This window comes from Cololabis saira, chromosome 18 (assembly GCF_033807715.1).
Source record: "Cololabis saira isolate AMF1-May2022 chromosome 18, fColSai1.1, whole genome shotgun sequence".
Lineage (NCBI taxonomy): Eukaryota > Metazoa > Chordata > Actinopteri > Beloniformes > Belonidae > Cololabis > Cololabis saira.
Window position 1 is genome coordinate 42,691,610 of NC_084604.1, and position 23,608 is coordinate 42,715,217.

The 23,608-nt window shown below is 42.1% G+C and overlaps 1 protein-coding gene across 1 annotated transcript in view; it reads right to left on the reverse strand.

Moving 5' to 3' along the window:
- The window catches only part of LOC133418305 (ribonuclease inhibitor-like), a 49,165-nt gene extending 25,982 nt beyond the window's left edge, over positions 1–23,183 (reverse strand). Inside the window, exons 1-10 of the mRNA XM_061706879.1 lie at positions 22,934–23,183; positions 20,767–20,883; positions 19,641–19,737; positions 17,458–17,631; positions 14,414–14,587; positions 14,124–14,300; positions 13,801–13,977; positions 4,875–5,048; positions 2,189–2,365; positions 818–994 (exon numbers count right to left, since the gene is read on the reverse strand). Coding sequence (XP_061562863.1) covers positions 818–994; positions 2,189–2,365; positions 4,875–5,048; positions 13,801–13,977; positions 14,124–14,300; positions 14,414–14,587; positions 17,458–17,631; positions 19,641–19,737; positions 20,767–20,794 — 1,355 coding nt within the window. The 5' untranslated portion in view covers positions 20,795–20,883; positions 22,934–23,183. The remainder of the gene's footprint in view (positions 1–817; positions 995–2,188; positions 2,366–4,874; positions 5,049–13,800; positions 13,978–14,123; positions 14,301–14,413; positions 14,588–17,457; positions 17,632–19,640; positions 19,738–20,766; positions 20,884–22,933) is intronic.
- Positions 23,184–23,608: the final 425 nt, after the last annotated feature.

Below are 23,608 nucleotides of genomic sequence, written 5' to 3' on the forward strand. Positions count from 1 at the left end.
ATATTTGTCTGTTTAGGAGTTTTTTCAAACATTTTCTCTGAAAATGTTGATTGAGTGACGACATAGTTTCAACACAAAGTTTCTGATGTTCTTGTTGGATGTTTTGTTGCTGATGAAGGAAACTCATCGTCTAGACAGCAGCTTTATTTCAGTTTACTTACTTTAACACACATGTATTTATATTTAGTTTTACACACTGAAAATCACAAAAAGACATTATTTGTTGCACCTCGTGTCTTGCTGTCACCTGGATGAAATTATCTTAACAGACATATTGGGGAATAATATTAAAAACACAGAAAAATATGTTTTTCCATGTTTAGAGTTTTATATTTGGTAAACTTGTATTTGTTGAAATAAAAGTTAATGTTAGTCAAAGGAAGCCAACGTTGGTTTGACTGATTTCATCCACAGTAAGAAGTTATTTAGTAAATGAGCTCTATAACTCATATATTGGACGACTACACATTCAGTCTGTCCACTATTATCTGTCAGACTCTCTCAGTTTATTAACATCTGGATGACATTTCTGAACGTATTAGCTGTAAAGTTAATTCATGTTTGTTCAGATGTTTTATTCCAGGTTCAGACACATGTCTGGTTCTTGATTTGTTCCTGTCTGACACATTCACATGTTTAGTTTTATGTAATAAATCAGAAGAGGAAGTTTAAGATGAAACTAAAGCAGAGAAGAAGAACTCAGAGCAGTCAGATGGTCAGTGTGGATCAGTAGAAGATCAGCCTGATGTCTGCAGGTTAGTGTCAACACAACTTTCACATCAGATTCATCTGAACACACAACTAAAACATGTCTGACCTCAGAGTCTCCAGTCTGCAGTCTGGACTCTCCAGAAATCCACTCAGACGTTTCACTCCTGAATCCTGCAGGTCGTAGTTGTAACTCAGGTCCAGATGTTTCAGATGGGAGGGGTTGGACTTCAGAGCTGAGACCAGAGAAGAACAGCTGATCTCTGACAGACTGCAGCTCACCAACCTGAATAAAGAATAAAAGATACATTACAATTCAGCATCATCTTCATCATTTTACATATAAATTACAATTCAGCATCATCTTCATCATTCTAAATGCTCCATACAGATGAGAATTAGAAAGGTGATGGACTTTATGAAGGCTGATGTTCATATTGATGTCACACATGTGATCAATAGTCTGCGTATATTTCTCTTCAGTATTATTGACTTGATGATTAGAAAAGTCTGAGTTTGTGCTGATTTCAATAAAGTCAGTGATGAGGACAACAATTAACAATTATAACTCATAATAAGTGTCTTTTCCCATTAATCATGAATAAATGAACAATATCCATCATCTCCATATTTTTAAGGAGACATTTCTTCATCTTTCAGTACATATTTGTCTGTTTAGGAGTTTTTTCAAACATTTTCTCTGAAAAAGTTGATTGAGTGACGACATAGTTTCAACACAAAGTTTCTGATGTTCTTGTTGGATGTTTTGTTGCTGATGAAGGAAACTCATCGTCTAGACAGCAGCTTTATTTCACTTTACTTACTTCAACACACATGGATTTATATTTAGTTTTACACACTGAAAATCACAAAAACACATTATTTGCTGCACCTTATGTCTTGATGTCACCTGGATGAAATGGTCTTAACAGACATATTGAGGAATAATATTAAAAACATAGAAAAATATGTTTTTCCACATTTAGAGTTTTATATTTGGTAAACTTGTATTTGTTAAAATGAAATGTAATGGTAGTAAAAGGAAACCAACGTTAGTTTGACTGATTTAAGCCATAGTAAGAAGTTATTTAGTAAATGATCTCTATAACTCATATATTGGACGACTACACATTCAGTCTTTCCAGTATTGTCTGTCAGACTCTCTCAGTTTATTAACATCTGGAGGACATTTCTGAACGTATTAGCTGTAAAGTTAATTCATGTTTGTTCAGATGTTTTATTCCAGGTTCAGACACATCTCTGGTTCTTCATTTGTTCCTGTCTGACACATTCACATGTTTAGTTTTATGTAATGAATCAGAAGAGGAAGTTTAAGATGAAACTAAAGCAGAGAAGAAGAACTCAGAGCAGTCAGATGGTCAGTGTGGATCAGTAGAAGATCAGCCTGATGTCTGCAGGTTAGTGTCAACACAACTTTCACATCATATTCATCTGAACACACAACTAAAACATGTCTGACCCCAGAGTCTCCAGTCTGCAGTCTGGACTCTCCAGAAATCCACTCAGATGTTTCACTCCTGAATCCTGCAGGTTCTTGTTGTAACTCAGGTCCAGATGTTTCAGATGGGAGGGGTTGGACTTCAGAGCTGAGACCAGAGAAGAACAGCTGATCTTTGACAAACTGCACCTCCTCAATCTGAATAAAGAATAAAAGATGTGAGCTGAACCTCCAGGATGCAGGTTAAAATAGTCCAACAGAACCAGTGAAAAAGATCTTCATCAATATTCATGACATCATGCTGCTGCTCCAATAAAGATGTAGTGATTTCAGCTGTTCAACTCTGCAGCTCCACCAGTTGATCCATCCATACAAACTCATGTTGTGCAGCCAAACGATTCAAGTTTCCACACAAAGAAACTTGCCAGGAGGAATTCTGGGACAAATGTTGACTCATTCATTTGTATAAAGAGAAAATGAAGCATTTGTTTGAATGTCAGATACACAAAAACATAAAGAACTGGGGCCTAATTTATAAAGCTTACTTGCACAGAAAACAGGGTTTGAAAGATGAGATGCCATCTTCTACGCAAAGGTTGGGATTAAAAAAAAAACAAAAAACGAAAAATGTGAGTACTGTATCTCTACACCAACCCTGACCCTCGCGCACGAACATTTTGAAGATATGGGGATCTTGCGATGCAGGCGGTGAGGTGGTTAAATGAAGCCAGATTCATGTCATACTTTTAATGTCATCACATATCAGACTCATAGATCCATGTACACCCAAGCCGGTGTTCTGCCGAGTTGTTCTATCTCAGCAGAAAACACTACCGTACAATCCCCGTTTCTTTTATCTCAGTTTCTTCTTTTTCAAAGGCTTTTTCATGCAAATAGACGATTTAACTGCAGGAAGTCAGAATGTGCTTCCACATAGATCTATGTGCACGACGCTTCGGCGGAAGAAAAAAACCTGTCAAATCACGCTTCCACATAGATATTGGCAGGTAGGATGATTGGACAGATGAAAATACCCTGTCAGATCACGCTTCCACATAGATAAATGTTGATGTCTATGTGGAAGCGTGGTCTATGTGGAAGCGTGATCTGACGGGGTATTTTCATCTGTCAAATCATCCTACTTGCATTTATCTATGTGGAAGTGTACCGGCCCAGCGTGTCCGCGGTGCAGGACACACCGTGCCGGTGTTGTGCCAAAAAGTGATTGCCTGCCAGAATCTTATTTCTCCCCTGAAAATGGGTATTTTTACCTGCCAAAAATTGATTGAAGGCCAAATACAGTTAATGAAAGGTTGTTTCTGCCTAAATATGACTTGATCTCATTCTTGAGCTTCATACACTGAAAATCTGGCGTTTCAGCGCTATTGCTCAACGGGCTGCTGTGCGCGCTCCCGCGGCCAGAAATCAGATTCTGGCAGGCAACTCACTCACTTTATTTTTGTTAGTGATGCCATTACTGTGACCACCAAATAATGTTGTTTTCCTGGCCTCCACTTCATCCACAACATCTCCATCTCAGTCTCCAGGAAATTTCGCTTCCTGGTCTTGCCTGCCATGATTTTTGAGTGTAAAACACTGTTGATCAGCAGGTTCATTTATATGCAAATACAGTCGCCAGGTGCTTTGCATTGCCCATTTATGGTAGAAAGTGGGCGTGTAGAGGGTGGAATATGAGGTGAATTCAACGGCGCAACCTTCCAGCTGGAATGTGATTTATAAAGTGAACATTGCGTGCAAGTGTGCATGCACACGGTTTTATAAATCCAGATTTTTTTTTTGCGCACGCCATTTTCAGCTTTTGAGTGCACGTGCACTTTTAGTGTGGATCCTACGCACTCTTTTATAAATGAGGCCCCTGATGTCTAATATTTCATGTAGTACCAAATTTTGCAGACCATTAGGTACACCGGGTTATAAGGCGCATGATAAAACATATACAAAGCGAAACCAAACATTCTGGTAAGTTGAACTTCAACTTCACTTCAACTTTAACTTTAATTCCACAGTAACTCAGAATATCGTTCAGTTGTAACTAATACAGAAAAATACTGTCACATTTTAAATCATTCGTCTTCCACGAATCCGCAAAAAAAAAAAGTGGCGGAGGTGAGCGTCTTACTACCAACATTTACCAAAAGTCGCACCAAAACATTTTGACAGATTTTTGAGTGCACTGTACCACATAAAACTGGTTCAAGGTCAGTAAGCACAACAACATTCATACATAAGGTGCACCTGGTTATTATAGGGCTAGGGCTTTTGAGAAATGTTTGGGATTTTAAGTGCACCTTATAGTGTGGAAAATATGGTAAAACTAGATTCAAGAGTTAAACAAGCAGATAAACAACTTGTAATTGTAACACGTGTTTCAATATCTCAGTCAGTACAAACCTTAGAATCTTAGTGTTTGGAATCAGATACAATATATTTTGATTCCAGAACAAATGACAGATGAAGATATTTGTAGACGATGCTGCATGATCTCTGCACTCAACAAACATTCTCTTCTTTGTTTAGGGAATTTTGTACACCTCTATACACTTGTGCTCAAATGATAGAAAAGCAGCTTGCAGACATTGAACTAGTTTCTAATGATGAGACCAAGATGGTTCAGGGCAGGTCAGGTGTTTGTGGCTGCAGAAGTCACAACTTCAGTCCAATTTCCAAATTCAGTCAGAGAACAAACCTCAGAGTCTCCAGTCTGCAGTCTGGACTCTCCAGAAAACCACACAGCTGCTTCACATCTGAATCCAGCAGCTTGTTATCACTCAGGTCCAGAAGTTTCAGATGGGAGGGGTCGGACTCCAGAGCTGAGACCAGAGAAGAACAGCTGATCTCTGACAAAGTGTAGCGCTCTGACCTGAAGAAAGAATAAAACACAGATAAAATCTAGATGAGCGTTTTCTCAGTTGTGTGGGTGGTGAACACTGGATCATCACAGTAAGAAGGTTCGTGGTTCAAATCCCGGCTCGGTTCTTTCTGCCTGGAATGTTTTATGTTCTTCCCTCATGTTCCATCAGAAACTCCACAGTTCAGAAACACATCTCTCAGGATTCTTGATGCTTCCACATTAAACGCAGGACTGAGTGAGATACCTAATCATCTATTTGATTAAATTATAATTTTCAATGACAGAGAACAGAGTACTATGTTTACTATCAGGAATGTGGTAACAAAGTACTATAAAATAGTTGTGAGTACTCTGATTACTATTGGTGGACCATGTAGACCATGTAGATCCTGTATGTTGGGAACACAGGACTGGACTTTGACTGGTTATGTTGCTTTCATCAAATTCAATATTTACAAATGTTTTGGCCTTTTTATAATGATTGTTAACAATACTCCTCAGCTGTCGGGGTGGCCCTGTCTCTTCTGGAAGGCTGGCCTCTCGCCGAGTGGGGGTTGTGGGCCTGGAGGGCGTGGACCTCTTGCCCCCGCGATCGGCCCATGCCAGGTGGCTGGTGCTCGGCTGGGTGCTGGTCCATCACCGTGGGTTTCCTGGCTGTCTCCTGTGGTCAAACAGGCTCCACCCGGGCATTCCCTCGGCCGCCTGATGGCGAGTGGGCCTGCTGGTGGCCTGGGTTCGGACTTCTTCCTTGTCGTCTTCTGGTCACTTGGGTGGCGTGGTTGTGCCCTCCCTCCTCCACTCTTGGTGCAGTTCAGGTAAAGCCTTGTTTTCACTTTGCACATACACATTTACAGTGGGGCAAAACGTATTTAGTCAGCCACCAATTGTGCCAGTTCTGCCTCTTAAAAAGACAAGAGAGGGCTGTAATTTTCATCATAGGTACACTTCAACTATGAGAGACAAAATGGGGGAAAATAATCCAGGAAATCACATTGTAGGATTTTTACTGAATTAATTGGTAAATTCCTCAGTAAAATAAGAATTTGGTCACCTCCAAACAAGCAAGATTTCCAGCTTTCACAGACCTGTAACTTCTTCTTTAAGAGGCTCCTCTTTCCTCACCCATTATCTGTATTAATGGCACTTGTTTTAAATGGTTACCAGTATAAAATACACCCGTTTTAACTGGTTACCAGTATAAAATACACCCGTTTTAACTGGTCACCGGTATAAAAGAAATGTATTTATAAATTTATTTATATAGCACAATTCAACACAAGGTAATTCAAAGTGCTTTACATTGACATTAAAAGCGGCAAGACATAATAACAAATAGGTAAGAATAAGAAAAGAAGTAAAATAATAAAAAGCACAAGCTGTTAAAAATAAGGGCAGTAGAATACAGCAGGTAAGTTTAATTTAAGAGTACGCTTGAGTTTGAACTGGTTACCAGTATAATATACACCTGTTCTAACTGGTTATCAGTATAAAAGACACCTGTTTTAACTGGTTACCAGTATAAAAGACACCTGTCCACAACCTCAAACAGTCACACTCCAAACTCCACTATGGCCAAGACCAAAGAGCTGTCAAAGGACGTGAGAAACAGAATTGTAGACCTGCACCAGGCTGGGAAGACTGGATCTGCAATAGGTAGCAGCTTGGAGTGAAGAAATTAACTGTGGGAGCAATTATTAGAAAATGGAAGACATACAAGACCACTGATAATCTCCCTCCATCTGGGGCTCCAAGATCTCCCCCCGTGGGGTAAAAATGATCACAAGAACGGTGAGTAAAAATCCCAGAACAACACAGAGTTTTTTCTTGCCACTGCTTGATTTAAGTTTTTTTTCCCACTAGAGGAGTTTACCTAGTGTTTATGTAATAATTTCTCAGGGCTCTGGAAAGAGCCTACAGACAACTTGCGTTGTAGTAGATGCTATATAAATGAAATTGAATTGAACGCTGAATCTTCCACTGCCAGACCCACCTACGATCCCACTCTGCAGTTATTTATCGCGGTTACATGCACATCTATATCAAGCTGTTGGCAACAATCTAGCTAAGTATTAAACTTTTAAAGAAATCTGAGCATATATGCGCGAGAAGACAATAAATTATTGAGTGAGATGTGTTTGACTCCGGGACACTAGGTGGCACCACATAGACTTTCCCGTTGGCGTTCTTCCGGTACAATTAGTAAACAAGCGTGAAGGAGGACAACATCAAAATAAGTGGAGACTAGTGATGCTGCAGCTCTGTAAATTTCATAGTTACTGAAACCTGATCATGTTGCTGGTAAGATGCAGCAATGTCTCCCTCTTCTTCTGTTACCGTGTTGTTGTGATGCCTGGCTGTTATTATTCCTGCAGCTCGTCACTTCCTGAAGGGGGAGCCCCGCGTCAGTCAGTAGCTCGGCTAAGCGTGGGTTGTGTATACATGCCGAAATAACTCGAATTAAGACGGATTATCTGGCACTAAAAGCTCGATCTCAAGAGCTGCAGTTCAGTTCGACTACAGCCCGGCTAAGATGTATACAATTAAAAATCCGATATAGGTCGGATTAAGACAACAATTCGACTTTCTCTTCTTTTGCATGTAAATGTACTGACTGGGTCAATTCTCTGGATCAGTTTGCTGGATGTTTATGGAACCTGAATCAGATCCAGAAAGTGATGGCGGTCCAACTGCAGAACATACATAACTGCTGCCAGAAGCTTTTCACTCATGAGTTCTGAACTAACGACCTGCTGACTGAGAGCTGTTGGATGACGTCAATGTTGATTTAATCAATCTTTTTACTTTACAATATTGACAATTGACAAATGTCCTCCATTTCTCTCGGCTTTTAGCTGTTCTTTGCGATCTCCCCAGTTGAGGCCGCTCTCTACCCTTTCTGCCTCGGTGCTTCTTCTCCAGCTGTTCCTGGGGCCTCGTTTCCTGTTTCCTTGGGGGTTCCACTTTAACGCTTGTCTGGTGGTGTTTGTGGCCGGTTTTCTGAGGGCGTGACCAATCCAGTTCCACTTTCTCTTCTGGATTTGTAGGCCAATGGGATCCTGTCTTGTTCTTTTCCACAGGTCCACATTGCTTACTTTGTCCCTCCACCAGATGTGGAGGATTCTCCTAAGGCAGGTGTTTATAAATGTCTGTAACTTGTGCGTTGTGAGTGTTGTTGTTCTCCAGGTCTCGGCTCCATACAGCAACACCCGTTTCACACTGGAGTTGAAGATGCGGATTTCGGTGTTTAAGGAGATGTTATTTGAGCTACAGATTTTCCTGAACATGTTGAACTCCACTCTAGCCTTGTTGTTTCTGCTTTTGATGTCAGCATCTGTTCTTCCGGTGATGTCCACAACACTACCTAGGTAGGTGAAAGATTGTACTTCCTCTAGAGCAGTGTTGTTCATAAGGATAGGGTTGTCGGTTTTGGCACGGACCATGATTATCTGTATTTTTGAAATATTTGGGCGGGTGATCGAGTTTTATTGCAGTTCGTGAGAGTCTGTCCGTTTTCTCTTGTATCTGTGTATGTGTATGTGAAAGGAGAGCTATGTCATCTGCAAAATTGACGGTTTTCTGTTGCTTAGTGGCAGCTTTTATTTCAGCTTTTGTTGGTGTGTAACACTTGATTCTAAGTGGTATCCTGGCCTTGGGGATATCTGGCTGTTCTGCTGGTGGTGGCCTGTTCAGAATCTCTTTGAAGTTTTCTACCCATCTTTCGAGCTGTTCTTCCGGGATTGAAAGCAGTTGGCCGTTCTTGTCTGCTATTGGTTTGTTGCTATGTTGGTATGTCCCAGGCAGCTTCCTTGTGATGTTATACAGTTCCTTCATGTTCTTTTGAGCCGCTGCAAGTTCTGCCTCCTTGGCTAGCCTCTCTATCTGCGACCTCCTGATGTTCTGCTTGCACCTATTGTACTCCTTTTGTGCAGAGGCTTTTTCTGCTCTGGTTCTTGAATAGGGCTTGGTCACCAAGGTGCATTTGGGACGCGGCGGCCATGTTGGCAGCCTCGTGAGTGTAAACAAACAGCAGTGTAGTAGCAGTGTAGTGAAGTGTGAAGTGTCCATACTGGTTCTACTGGACCTCAGATACGGGACTAGTGTCCATACTGGTTCTACTGGACCTCAGATAAGGGATTAGTTTCCATACTGGTTCTACTGCACCTCAGATAAGGGATTAGTGTCCATCCTGGTTCTACTGGACCTCAGATAAGGGATTAGTGTCCATACTGGTTCTACTGGACCTCAGATAAGGGATTAGTGTCCATACTGGTTCTACTGGACCTCAGATAAGAGATTAGTGTCCATACTGGTTCTACTGGACCTCAGATAAGGGATTAGTGTCCATACTGGTTCTACTGGACCTCAGATAAGGGACTAGTGTCCATACTGGTTCTGGTGACAGTCTGAGAGTTTATACAGTAGTTATGCTGGTTAAAGAAACGCCCACTCCCAAGATGGCGGCAGTGGCGGCGGCGGCGTCGTCAGCTCTCTCTAAATCCCTCTCGTCTATCACAGCGCAGTGTTTGTTGGCCTTTTTTATGCTCTGGACAACCACCTTAAGACAAGAACACACATGGGACACTCCAACTGTCGGGGAAAGAATGGTAAACTTCTACTTCTACATACTGGAAAACCACCAGATAAACAAACACCCATGCTTCGGTCAGGCAGCTGCAGACGACCTACTGAAGCGCCCATGGCGTCTGCTCTGCCACCCCAGCAACAGCGGCAAGTGGGATGATGCCCACGCTCTCTGCTTTGTACACATTTGCCTGCTTCTATCAGGGGACATAAACCCGTTCCCTGGTCCTCGCGTTTTTGAATCAGCGGCTGAAGCAACACAGAATCCCACGAGCCCCGAGCCCGTATACCTCAAACCCGTGACGCTAGCTGGGGAGCTAGCGTCGATGGGCCCCAACCGGGACCCTCCGCCGACTACCACCAGGCTACAACCGGCTGCGACGCTAGCTGGGGAGCTAGCGTCGCTGGGCTCCGACCCGGACACTCCACCAGCGGCCGTCAGGCTGCAACCGCCTGCGACGTTAGCTGGGGAGCTAGCGTCGCTGGGCTCCGACCGGGCCCTTCCACCAGCGTTTTTTTTGAGAAAAGACCAAGCACTCTCTCGACAAAACAGCATGTGCAGTGTTCCTAGATTTGAAAAAGGCATTTGACACTGTTGATCACACAGTACTGCTAAACAAACTGTCTTCTTTTAATTTTTCAGAACAGGCAATCAGGTGGACCAAATCATATCTAGCTGACAGGAAACATTGTGTAGCCATCGAAGGTGCCAGATCCCTTCAACTGCCATGTACAGTAGGGGTTCCTCAGGGGTCAATACTCGGGCCTATCCTGTTCTCACTGTATATTAACGACATGCCTGATGTGTGCAAGAACACTCATATTCAAATGTACGCAGACGACGCAGTAATTTATACTTCTGCCAAAACTGTTCAAGAAGCCGCCCGTGTACTCACAACAGAACTGACCCATATCAATGAGTGGCTGAAGAAATCATGTCTTCTCTTAAACTAAAAAAAAACGTCTGCATGTACTTTTCAAAAAAAACAAAGAATCCATATCACTCTGGCGTCTTCCTAGGAGGAGAGGAACTAAAACTTGTGAATGAATTCAAATACTTGGGAGTCACATTGGACTCCACCCTCTCTTTCCAGAATCACGTCAACAGGATCTCAAAAATAATCAAATTCCACCTTGCCAATTTCAAAACTATAAGACCATCTCTCACTACCGAGGCAGCCAGAGTGTTCATGCACGCAATGGTCATGTCACACATCGAGTATGGATTCACCAACTGGTCTTTCACTACTAAAACGACACTCAACCAAGTAGAATTACTATACAAAAGAGCAATAAAAATACTTGACAAAAACACGGTAACATATCATCATTGTCATATACTTAGAAAATATGGTTTGCTCAACTTCAACAACTTCACTGATTTTAAATATGCCCGTGCCATATAAAAAATACTGAAGGGCCTAGCACCACCTCCTATGTCTGCCTATGTCACGCAAAACGTGAATGCCCACCATGCCACGAGGGCAACTGTAAGAGGTGACTGCATGATCCCACACAGACGCACATCATGTGAACAGGCAGTACTCTCAACCGTGGGTAGAACAGTCTACCAACTACCATAAGAGAATGTGACACATATGCTACATTTAAAGTTAACCTGAAAAAATGGTTGCTACACAGACAAACTTGTGACCATGTTTGACGTATCCGCTGTCATCATGTTGCGCTGTCATACTGTTATTACTACTACCTCTCCTTTAGTTAATATAGTTTTGTATTGTTTTTTTTTTGTTGTTTTTTTTCTTTTTTTTCCCCCATTCCCACAGTTCAATGACTAAAAACTAAAATCAATCCTTCAACACCACATCTAAACCAATAGCATGACCCGGTCTTGCATTGCTGCAACCCCATTCCACCTACACCCCCCCCACCTCTTTTTTTTTCTTTCTTTCTTTTCTCAAGTCCACAGTCCCATACACAGTGGTGAAATGAAGTCAGATTCATGTCAAACTCTTAATAATGTCATCACATATCACAACATATATCAGACTTATAATAAAATAGTGCTGATAACGGAGCAGGCGGCGGGGAGGGCGGGGGGGGTGGTATGGCTGCCGCTCTGAGCCCACTACTCCACGCCAAAGAGGAAAATAGAAAGTGTTCTGATAACAATTGCGTTCATAAGGATAAAATTTAAAAAAAAATAAAATAGTCTGTAGAAATAGTCTCTTCTCCCCGTGTGTGTCTGCCTGTCATGCACGGGTACGTGCGCGCATGTTTTTTACTTTTAAACCTGAATTATGGTTCTGCGTCACACCAACGCAGAGCCTACGCCGTAGGGTCCGGCGTAGGGTGCGTGTCGCCGTGTACCCTATGCTGTAGGCTCTGCGTTGGTGTGACGCGGAACCACAAATCAGCCTGAGCAGCTCTGAGGAGAGACAGGAGGGAGGAGGGGGAGCGGGTCCCGTCCCGTCTTCGCATCGCCCGCCTTCGCACAGAGAGTCTGGATGGTTTGCAATCACAGGCTGAGCCTACCGTTAGTTTTTAAACTGTAAAAAGTGGGGGGGGACAAATACATGATTTTGAAAAGTGTGTGTGTGGGGGTGGGGGGGCATATCCCCCCTGTCCCCAGTGGAAATTGCGTTGTGGCACTAACGGGCAGCAATGGCGTGCTGCCATTCAATCGCTTTACTTTATTGTATACTATTTATATACTTATTCTAACTTTTACTGTGACCACCAAATAATGTGGTTTTCCTGTCCTCCATATCATCTACAACATCTAGATCTAAGTCTCCGTGAAAGTCAGTGTCACGGTGGGACACCCTCTCATTCATTCTGACGCCAAACAGGCTGCAGGAAGCCACTGCGCATGCTCAGTAGGCTCATCCATATGCATTTATGGTAAAAAGTGGGCGTGTAGAGGGCGGGATATGAGGCGGATTCAGCTGCACAGCCAACTGGACTGTGATTCATAAAGCGAACATTGCGTGCAAGATTGCGTGCACATGGTTTTATTGATCCGGATTTTTTTTTGCCCCGGGCATTTTCGGCTTTTGGGTGTACGTGCAATTTTAGTATGACTCCTACGCAGTCCATTTTAAATGAGTCCCCTGCTCAGGTAGCTTCCAACATGGGGGCTCCACCAGGTGATGACGTCAAGACGACCAAGCCCTATTGTTCACTTTTCCTCAGCTCTCTCCTCTGAGGAATTATTTTGAGGGTTTCTGGTATTATCCATTCCTTGTGTTTTTGGGATCTTTTCCCCAAGACCTCGTCACAAGTTGAGCTCCAAGCAGCTTTTAAGTGATCCCACTCCTCATCTATTGTTATTCCTTCCTTCATTCCTAACTGTAGCTCTATGTTTTTCTTTGAGAGGGCATCCTTGAACTGCTCTGTCACTTGAGCATTGCTGAGAAATTCAGTGTTGTATTTTGCTCTTTGACTTTTAGACCTTTGATATCTTTTCAATCTTAACTTGAATTTCCCTACCAGGAGATGGTGATTTGAGGCTGCTCTGCCCCTCTTCTTGTCCTAACATCTTCCATGGCTCTTCTGAACATTTTGCTGATACAGATGTGATCAATTTGATTTTCTGTGACATGGTCTAGTGACACCCAGGTTGTTTTGTGGATTGTTCTGTGGGGGAATACACTACCTTCAATTACTAGATTATTGTTTAAACAGGTCTCTGCAAACATCTCGCCATTTTCATTCATTTGCCCTACTCCATGCTTTCCCATCAATGCTTCACTTAGCTTTGACATAACAGTGACGACTAAAATGTTTTGTTTTGAGTGCTCTGAAAAACGACTGACTATTTTCAGTCATGTGCCACTTAAAATGCAGCAAGATCATTTTAAAAGATGAATATATCACTCAGTTTTTAAACATTAAGAGTCAGAAAAAACACAATGTGGCACATTTAAAAAGATTTACCTCAGAAGTGACATCTCTTTTTTTTCTCACCTGCACTGCACTAATTATTGTATTGTCATTATTTTTTTTTTGTATTGTTTTAATATGTGCGAACAAATAAACTAAACTAAACTAAAAAAAACCAAACTTGTATGATGGTGATGTGTGTGTGGTTCCAACAAGGCTTAGAACAAAGAGCTTCGGACACTTAACACCTGAAATACCTTCATCTGAATTGATGGTGTCTTCTCTGTTTGAGGTGAACAAACTCTGCAACAAAAGCCCCAGTCAGGAAACTGACCTGAGAGTCTGCAGCTTGTAGTCTGGATTCTCCACCAGATCAGACAGCTGCTTCACATCTGAATATTGTAGCTTGTAGTTGAATCTCAGGTCCAGATGTGTCAGATGGGAGGGGTTGGTCTTCAGAGCTGAGACCAGAGAAGAACAGCTGATCTCTGACAGACCGCAGCTCTGCAAACTGAACAAGGAAACTAGTGAAGAAGAACTCAGAGCAGTCAGATGGTCAGTGTGGATCAGTAGAAGATCAGCCTGATGTCTGCAGGTTAGTGTCAACACAACTTTCACATCAGATTCATCTGAACACACAACTAAAACATGTCTGACCTCAGAGTCTCCAGTCTGCAGTCTGGACTCTCCAGAAATCCACACAGATGTTTCACTCCTGAATCCTGCAGGTTCCTGTTCCCACTCAGGTCCAGATGTTTCAGATGGGAGGGGTTGAACTTCAGAGCTGAGACCAGAGAAGAACAGCTGATCTCTGACAAACAACAGCCCTCCAGTCTGAATGGAGAATAAACACATTAAATTGTAATTGGACATTATTTTTCTTCAAGGGAACTAACTTTGTTCTCAAGTTGATCTTCACTGGTATTTGTTTGAATCAGTGAACTGACCTCAGAGTCTCCAATCTGCAGTCTGGACTCTCCAGAAATCCACTCAGAATTTTCACTCCTGAATCCTCCAGGTAGTTCCAGCCCAGGTCCAGATGTTTCAGATGGGAGGGGTTGGACTTCAGAGCTGAGACCAGAGAAGAACAGCTGATCTCTGACAACCTGCAGCTCCCTAATCTGAATAAAGAAACAAGAAAATAAAATTCTATGGTATGGTTGTTTTTTACATCAGTCCAGCTGACATGAAGACATGTGGTTTCTGACAGACGTTACAACATTTAGGTTCATTTACCAGCCGCTGACTGGATGTTCCCTCATTTATTCATCATCTCATATTCCGTCTGCTTTGTCATCAATAACTTATGTTGATCGATTTTAATGCTTTGTCAGCAGTTTATGAAAATTGTCCCATCCTTCCTGAAAATCCAGTGAACTTCATAAAGTTCTAGAAACCTCCTGCCTTTACTTTCGTGGTGCCCTGTATAATGACAATAAAAAGTCTGAATCTGAATCTGAAAAGAGATGAAAGTTCATGAAGGCATGTTGTCCTTGAACCACGTCCTCTTCTTTGTCCTCGACTGAACGTCTCCGTACTCGTCTGAACGTCTCCGTCCTCGTCTGAATGTCTCCGTCCTCGTCTGAACGTCTCCGTCCTCGTCTGAATGTCTCCGTCCTCGTCTGAACGTCTCTGTCCTCGTCTGAACGTCTCCGTCCTCGTCTGAACATCTCCGTCCTCGTCTGAACGTCTCCGTCCTCATCTGAATGTCCTCGTCTGAGCATCTCTGTCCTCATCTGAACGTCCTCGTCTGAATGTCTCCGTCCTCGTCTGAACGTCTCTGTCCTTGTCTGAACGTCTCCATCCTCGTCTGAACGTCTCCGTCCTCGTCTGAATGTCTCCGTCCTCGTCTCAACGTCTCCGTCCTCGTCTGAACGTCTCCATCCTCGTCTGAACGTCTCCGTCCTCGTCTGAACGTCTCCGTCCTCGTCTGACCTCAGCAGCTTCTTTCGGACCTGTCTGGTCCTGGTTCTGGTCCTGGTTCTGGACCTGTCTGGTTCTGTCCGACAGTCAGGACCGTGTGAATGTTCTAACAGAACGGACTGATACTTGGATCACAGTAGGTTTGTGTCCAAATGAAAGTGACTGAATGATGATGAAGCAGCAGGAAGTTGAGACGATAAACACACCTGAACCATCGATCAGAGGAGTGGACTAAGGAGCCAGTTCAACACGGCCAGACTTTCAGGAGCTGGACTGACCAAAGCTGAACTAGAATCAGAACTCCTGGAGTTGATGTTGCTCGTAAACTTCCTGTGTTAAGCAGCTTTCCCTCTTCACTCTTGAGCAGTTGAACATGAACCCTCAGCTGAGGCCGGCTCAGAGTCGTTGACCCAACAGTCAGTTCGGTTACATGCACATCTGAATCCAGCTGTTGGCAACAATCTAGCTAAAGATTAAACTGGAGTTTCAGAGAAATCTGAGTATACTGTTGACTGTTATTATTCCTGCAGCTCGTCACTTCCTGAAGGGAGAGCCTCGGGTCAGTCAGTAGCTCGGCTAAGCCTGGGTTGTGTATACATGCTGAAATAACTCGGACTAGGACGCTTTATCTGGCACCAAAAGCTCGATCTCAAGAGCTGCGGTTCGGTTCGTTTACAGCTCCGCTATGGTGTATACATTTAAAAATTCGATATTGGTCGGATTAAGACAATTCGACTCTCTGTTCTTTTGCATGTAAACGTTCTGACTGGTTCTGGTCAAAAGCTTCTGATTAATAATCAATGACAGATCAATGTGTTCATCAGTTAAATGTCATCAGATCAACAGGATATTCTGGTTCAGTTTTATAGTTTAAACACCAACATTTCATTGATATCGTCTCAACACGCAGCTCACTGCCGTTTTCCATCCAGAGTCAGTGATTTACTAAAGCAGGTTTTATCTGGTCAAACATGTTGGTGATTAATGACTGAAGACACTGAGCTCCAAGTGTTGGTTTTCATCACCTCCCTGTCTGAAACTCAGGGGAAGAAAACACAGCAGGAAGGAGCAAAAATACGTGTGATCAGGGAGCAGGTGAGCCGTCATGAAGCTGACATGTAAAGGTCACATACAGCAGCTTCAACCTCTGGATGAAGTTCTCTGGAGTTTCAGGAAGGGAGGGGAGCTGATCCAGCTGATCCAGCTGATCCAGCTGATCCAGCTGTTCCAGCTGATCCAGCTGATCCAGCTGATCCAGCTGTTCCAGCTGATCCAGCTGTTCCTGATCCAGCTGTTCCAGGTGACCCAGCTGATTCAGCTGTTTCTGTTCCAGCTGATCCAGCTGATCCAGCTGATCCAGCTGATCCAGCTGTTCCAGCTGATCCAGCTGTTCCTGATCCAGCTGATCCAGCTGATCCAGCTGTTCCTGATCCAGCTGATCCAGCTGATCCAGCTGATTCAGCTGTTTCTGTTCCAGCTGATCCAGCTGATCCAGCTGATCCAGCTGTTCCTGTTCCAGCTGATCCAGCTGATCCAGCTGTTCCAGTTGATCCTGTTCCAGCTGATCCAGCTGATCCTGTTCCAGCTGATCCAGCTGTTCTAGCTGATCCAGCTGATTCAGCTGTTTCTGTTCCAGCTGTTCCAGCTGATCCAGCTGTTCTAGCTGATCCAGCTGATTCAGCTGTTTCTGTTCCAGCTGTTCCAGCTGATCCAGCTGTTCTAGCTGATCCAGCTGATCCAGCTGTTCCAGCTGATCCAGCTGATCCAGCTGTTTCAGCTGATCCAGCTGATCCAGCTGTTTCAGCTGTTCCAGCTGTTCTAGCTGATCCAGCTGATCCAGCTGTTCCAGCTGTTGAAACTACTGATGGAAGATCTCACACAAGCCCAGAAAAGTCTGTTAGAAAATCACATTTGAGCTGATTCATCTTCATGTCTGATCTAAACTGGTTTCTCTTCCTGTTTACAACCCGAGAAGAGTTAGATGTAACAAAGATGTAACAACAATTATTTTCTTCCATCTTTGGAGGATTACAGCTGGATGAATGTAGAAACTTCTCCATGAACTGACCTGAGAGTCTCCAGTCTACAGTTTGGACTCTTCAGTCCACCAGACAGAATCTTCACTCCTGAATCCTGCAGGCGGCTCTGACTCAGGTCCAGTTCTGTCAGACAGGAGGTTTTAGACTTCAGAGCGGACGCAATGACTTTATAGTGAGTCTTTGAGAGTTTACAATCAACAAACCTGTGATGAGAGAAAATATGATGTCAGTTCTAATAAAATATGTTATAAACAAACTGATGACAAAACAGACACGTCTCATCTGCAGATGGAGGAACATGGCGTTACATTCAGTCATCTGATCCCCAGTCACAATAAAAACATCTGATTCAGGAAAAAACAACTTTAACTTTCAATATTGAATGAAAATGAACAAGTGTGGAGCTGAACCTTCCTCAGGTATTCAGCTAAAGGATCTTTTAAAATATATTCACTGCTTTATTGACCCTTATATTTGTTTTTTTGTTGTTGTTTTTGTATATTGTGTTCAGGTCTCTATAAATAATTTTCCTCACTGTAGTCCGCTAAATTCTAATTATGTTATTTGAAAAGGATTTTATAACTCTCTCCAGATTTATGTTCAACGATAATGGCTTCTCTATTACTATTGCTGATGTCTTATCTTCTTGGCATTAGTTTAACACACACCTGAATGATCCAGACCAGTAAATGACCAAAACATCTGCATTTATGTTTCTGTCTGTTCACCTGCTGATGAAAATGTCATTAATGACTGATGATTATTGATCTTCAATCAATAAATACCCAGATGAAATACATTATTTTTTCTTGTTCACTTGATGTTTTATTTATCCAATAATATAAGGTTATTTTATTACATTTTGTGTAAATACAAGATTAAAGAGGGGAACCCACTTTTTCACATGACGGTATCCAGGAATATTCAGATGAAGAATGAAATATTTGTAAAGTGCAGTAAAGATGTTAGAGGGCTGCACATGTACAATGTTCTTAACGCATGATTAACGCGCAGGATAAAAAAAACAAAAACGCACATTATATAATTTCTGGTGGTCAGCAGCACCCGTGGCTTGAGGAAAAGTATGGTGGATTACTGCGTGAACTTTTTTGAAAAGCGAGGAAAGATGGAGAATGAAATGGAACTTTTGAATGGAAAATTCCACTTCAAAAAGGTGCAGATGGTTCTCTGGACAAGACTGAAGTTATTTGCATGTCGATTTGAAATGAATTACCATGGAAGTACGTTGAGTCTCAAATACCATTAGCAGCCAAACACACGACCGATGCAGAGAGCGCCCCCGACCCCGCCCCCCCACCCCCCCCCCCCCCCTGCCGACTCCCCCCCACCGACCCCCCCCCCCTGCCGATCCCCCCCCAATTTATTTTTAGTCTCACCCTGTTTTGATCCCACTTAGGAGAAGGGGATAATTTTTTAGCCTTTTATTTCCTCCATATGAGGTTAGACATAATTACATGGAAAATGTAACTGACCAATGCACTTCTTGTACAATGTTTGTAATGAAATTGGTTCATTGTTTTACTTTGAGCTGCATAAGGCTTAAGTTAGTCTTTACGAGTGTAAAGTTGGGACTACATTGTGTTTGTATTTATGAAGGAATGTTACATTCAGGTCAAAAGCTTTTTTTGTGGAAAGTTGAATAAACATTGGCATAAAGCAGCATATTTGCCCCTTTTCATGTTGGTAACAGTATGAAGAACATTAAAAAAGCAAAAAAACTTGTGAATAAATGTGCGATTAATCGCGATAAAAAATGTTTATTGTTTGACAGCTCTAATATATATATTTCTACACACACACACACACACACATATATATATATATATATATATATATATATATATATATATATATATATATATATATATATATATATATAAATACAGTATATATACACATACATACATACATACATTACACACACACACACACACACACACACACACACACACACACACACACACACACACACACACACACACACACACACACGCCTCACGTGACTTTAGGGCTTTTACTACACTAGTATTTGAAATATGAACATCTGGTTGAGTTGACATGAGCTGATCCAGAATAAACAAACACCCACTGAATACAAAAGTTCTCATTTTGACGACAAAAAAACATATTAAAGGAACTAAACTGTTAATCTAAACAGACTGATTGTGTTATTGATCACATCGGGACTCACCGAACTTCTCCGCGGTTCTTCATAGCTGAGATCAGTCTCTGTTTAACCCCTTCTGTTGAGTCCTGCTCCTCCATGCCCAAGTCAACCAGAACCTTCTCTGAAAATATCAATAATAACAATAAAAACACTAATGAAAGTGACCCGAACAATTAATAATAATGTGACTGTTGCGACGTATTAAACTAAAGTGTGTCCTGTAATTAACATCAGAAGTGTGTTCAATCTTTAATCAGTCAGTCTGAATGTTTAAAGGGTTAAAAGTGTTGACTGCTGTTTGGTGTCATGGTGTTCAAACACTGAACATGAGCAGAAATTTCATATATATACTGTATATTCACACCCACAGAAATCCATATGATTAAATAAATCCATATGAAATCCGTATGATTAAGTCAATGCCAAATGTATTGATCTTGACGATGTCACGTCTTCTTGCAGTCGATTGACGGCACGGATTAGACACGTTTCAGAATTGCAACCACAGAAACAAAAAGACCACCTGAGGAAGACGGTTCGGACACAGAGATGGTTTTAGATATTATGGTGAGAAAAGAAAAGCTTAACTGAGAAAAATGATTGAAAGGCAAGAAAGTATGAGCGCGACCAACCTAACGACATCACTAACAAACATCTAATTGTTCTGTACAACCAGCCTTTTACAGCTGTTACAGATGTTGGGTTTTACAGATCTGTGAAATACATTGAGCCTCACAAAACAATTCCCAGTTGGTGTTTCCAGACGTGGCGTTACCTGCAAGTTATAATCTGTAAAAACATAGATGGACTCCAGGTTTTTGAAATGATCACTTTCAATAAGTTATTGCAATAGTGTGTGAATCAGAGGAAGCCCACTAACTTGGAATTAATTACTGGTAATGAAGACTATTTGTGCTCTTTAAGATTAAAAACAAATACAGCTGACATGGTGAGAGCATCTCAATTCTACTATGTTAGATTTAACGTCAGTATCAAGTATCACAGCAGAAGTGTAGCTGCATATATCAGTACTAGTATCAACAGTCTGGAAAAACTTAATTCAAAGTACCAGTATATCAGATATCAGCAAATATTCAACCTCCTGCATTCTTTGTATGTACACACACAAATCATGAAACGATATCTTTACCTTTATCTCTTTTATTCCTCCTCCTCATTTCCCTGTATTTGTAACCAACGACTCCAGAAACCAAGACCAGCAGCAGCAGCAAACCCACCACCACTCCTACAATAACTCCGGTCCGGTCTGCAACAGAAAAACACAATCATTCAAATGACAGTTTCTGTGTTTTTGATGTCAGTGATTTGAGCCCGAGTCTCCACAGATCACAGCACACAAGAACCTTCACATGATCTATAACATGGATGAAACTGGTGTTACAACAGTGCAGACACCAAAGCAAATTGTAACATAAATGGGGAAGAAGCAAGTGGGTTCTGTAACATCTGCTGAAAGAGGGGAGCTTGTCACTGTGGCCTGTGCAGTAAATGCCACTGGAAATGCAGCCCCACCCATGTTCATCTTTCCCCGTGAAGAAGCCTTTGTCATCTTTCTGGAGCACTTCATACGTCACACAAACTGCTCTATTGATCACCTTCTTCTGCTGATTCTTGATAATCATGAATCTCACATTTCACTGAAGGCTGTGAAAACTGCAAAGGAAAATGGTGTTGTCATGCTCACTCTGCCACCTCACACCTCCCATCGCTTGCAACCCTTAGACAAAACAGTCTATGGACCACTGAAGACCTACTACAATAGAGCCATGGATGGTTGGATGCATACAAACCCTGGTAAAACCGCAACAATATATGACATTCCAGGACTTGTGAAGGAAGCATTCATGTCAGCAATGACACCGAGGAACATCATCTCAGGATTTAGAACAACAGGCATATTTAACAGGGATACCTTTCCAGATGAAGATTATGCCCCATCCATGGACACAGACAGGCCAAATCCCGAGGAGCAAACAGAGCTGACCTGCCTGTAAAATCAACTCATGCCATGAGTCCTGATTGCTCAGCAGTTCCAGACCTAGAGATGCCACCTGCTACTTTATCTGAACCATTGAACAGAATCATCAGTCCTGAACACTCGTCCACAAGTGATGCTACTGGTTCTCCTGCCCATTTGGGGTATGTGTCCCCAGAAGACATACTTCCCTTCCCTAAAGGCACACCAACTAAACCTAGAATAAAAAGGAAGAAAGTGAAAACAAAAATCTTGACCGACACTCCAGAAACCCTGGAGCTGGAGAAGGCACACAATGACAGAGCAAATAAAAAGACTGAAAAGCAGAAGAAAAAGACTGAAAGGGTCGAAACAAATCAAAACCAAGAAAAAAACTGTCTACAGTGGCTCCGATGATGATAGTGACAAGAATCTGTCTGCTGGTGACTTCGTCATTGTGAACTTTGCAGGTAAAAAAAAAATCCTATAATTACATTGGAATGGTGGAGAACGTTGAGGGCACTGACATCAGTGCAAAGATTCTGAGGCAAAGTTGTGATGGTTCTGTGAATGAAAAGCCCAACTTCCCATTCAAAGAGAATGATGAAGGACTCATCCCTAGAGGTGATGTGCTCATGAAACTCCCAAAACCGCAAAAACTTGGGGGAAGAGCCAGAAGGGAGAAGACGTTCATATTCCCGTGCAGCATTGACAAGGGGGATGTTGAGTAGTAGCCTTGAAGTTCATTTTTTTCTTCACTGTTAACAATAAAACATTTAAGGAGTCATTTGGTGTTGAATTTGTCTTGCTTTGATATGGCATTAAATGAGGTGAAAATGTTAAGTTTTACTTCAACATAATCAGTGGCACAATTTACCCCCCTGTGGCTCAACTTATCCTCTCCCTAGGCTCAACTTACAATGCAATATCTTCATTTCTGTAAATATTGTTTCCGTCTTGTATATAGTGTACATATGTTTGATTGATGTGGTTTTTTAATTTAATTTATATTTTATAAGACCATCCTACTTTACAAACAAAGGAAGTAAATGTCAGTCACAGACGTGTCAAGAATATACAACTGGAAATTGAGGTACTGCGTTACGAGATTAACAACCACTTTAGCAGCTATTTTTACTTTGTATAAGCTATTTTATGTCTGAGATAAACTCAGTGAGTTAATGATGTTCCGTTACAATATGCTAATAAGGAAGAACTGCTAAACTGTGTTTTATTGTTCCTGCAACAGTAAATATCTGTTCTATTCTGTTTATTACAAAAAACCAACATGAACAACGGATTCAAACATCTGAATCTGCTGAGGTTTTTATTCTCCACATACCGTTCACATTCAGGTGGATGAAGTTCTCCTTATTTCCAGTGATGGTGCTGACGTTACACAGATATCTGCCCTGGTCCTGAACCTTCACTTCTCTCAGCAGCAGGGAAGCGTTTCCTCTGGAGATCTGGTCCTTAAACAGAGATGTTCTTCCTCTGAACCTCTGGTGCTGCTCTCCTAGTTGGTCTTGTTTGTGATAGTAGGAGTGAACCCGGGACTCTGGTGGAGTCTCTAGAACCCGGGACTCTGGTGGAGTCTCTAGAACCCGGGACTCTGGTGGAGTCTCTAGAACCCGGGACTCTGGTGGAGTCTCTAGAACCCGGGACTCTGGTGGAGTCTCTAGAACCCGGGACTCTGGTGGAGTCTAGAGTATCTAAATGTAGATTTGGAGGGCGGGCGTTCTGCTGTCAGGCACCATTACTTTGGAACCAACTTCCAATCTGGGTTAAGGAGGCTGACACCACCTCCACCTTTAAAACTAAACTTAAAACCTTTCTGTTTAGTAAAGCTTATAGTTAGTGTTAAGTAAACCTCTAGCTGGTGTTGGTAAATCTCTAGGTAGTGTAAACTTTAGTGTGTTAGAGTCAGTAGTCATTGTCGCAGCTATAGAACAAAACTATAATAGTTAGTCTCAAATATAGCTTCGCGGTAGATATGCTGCTATAGGCTTATGCTGCA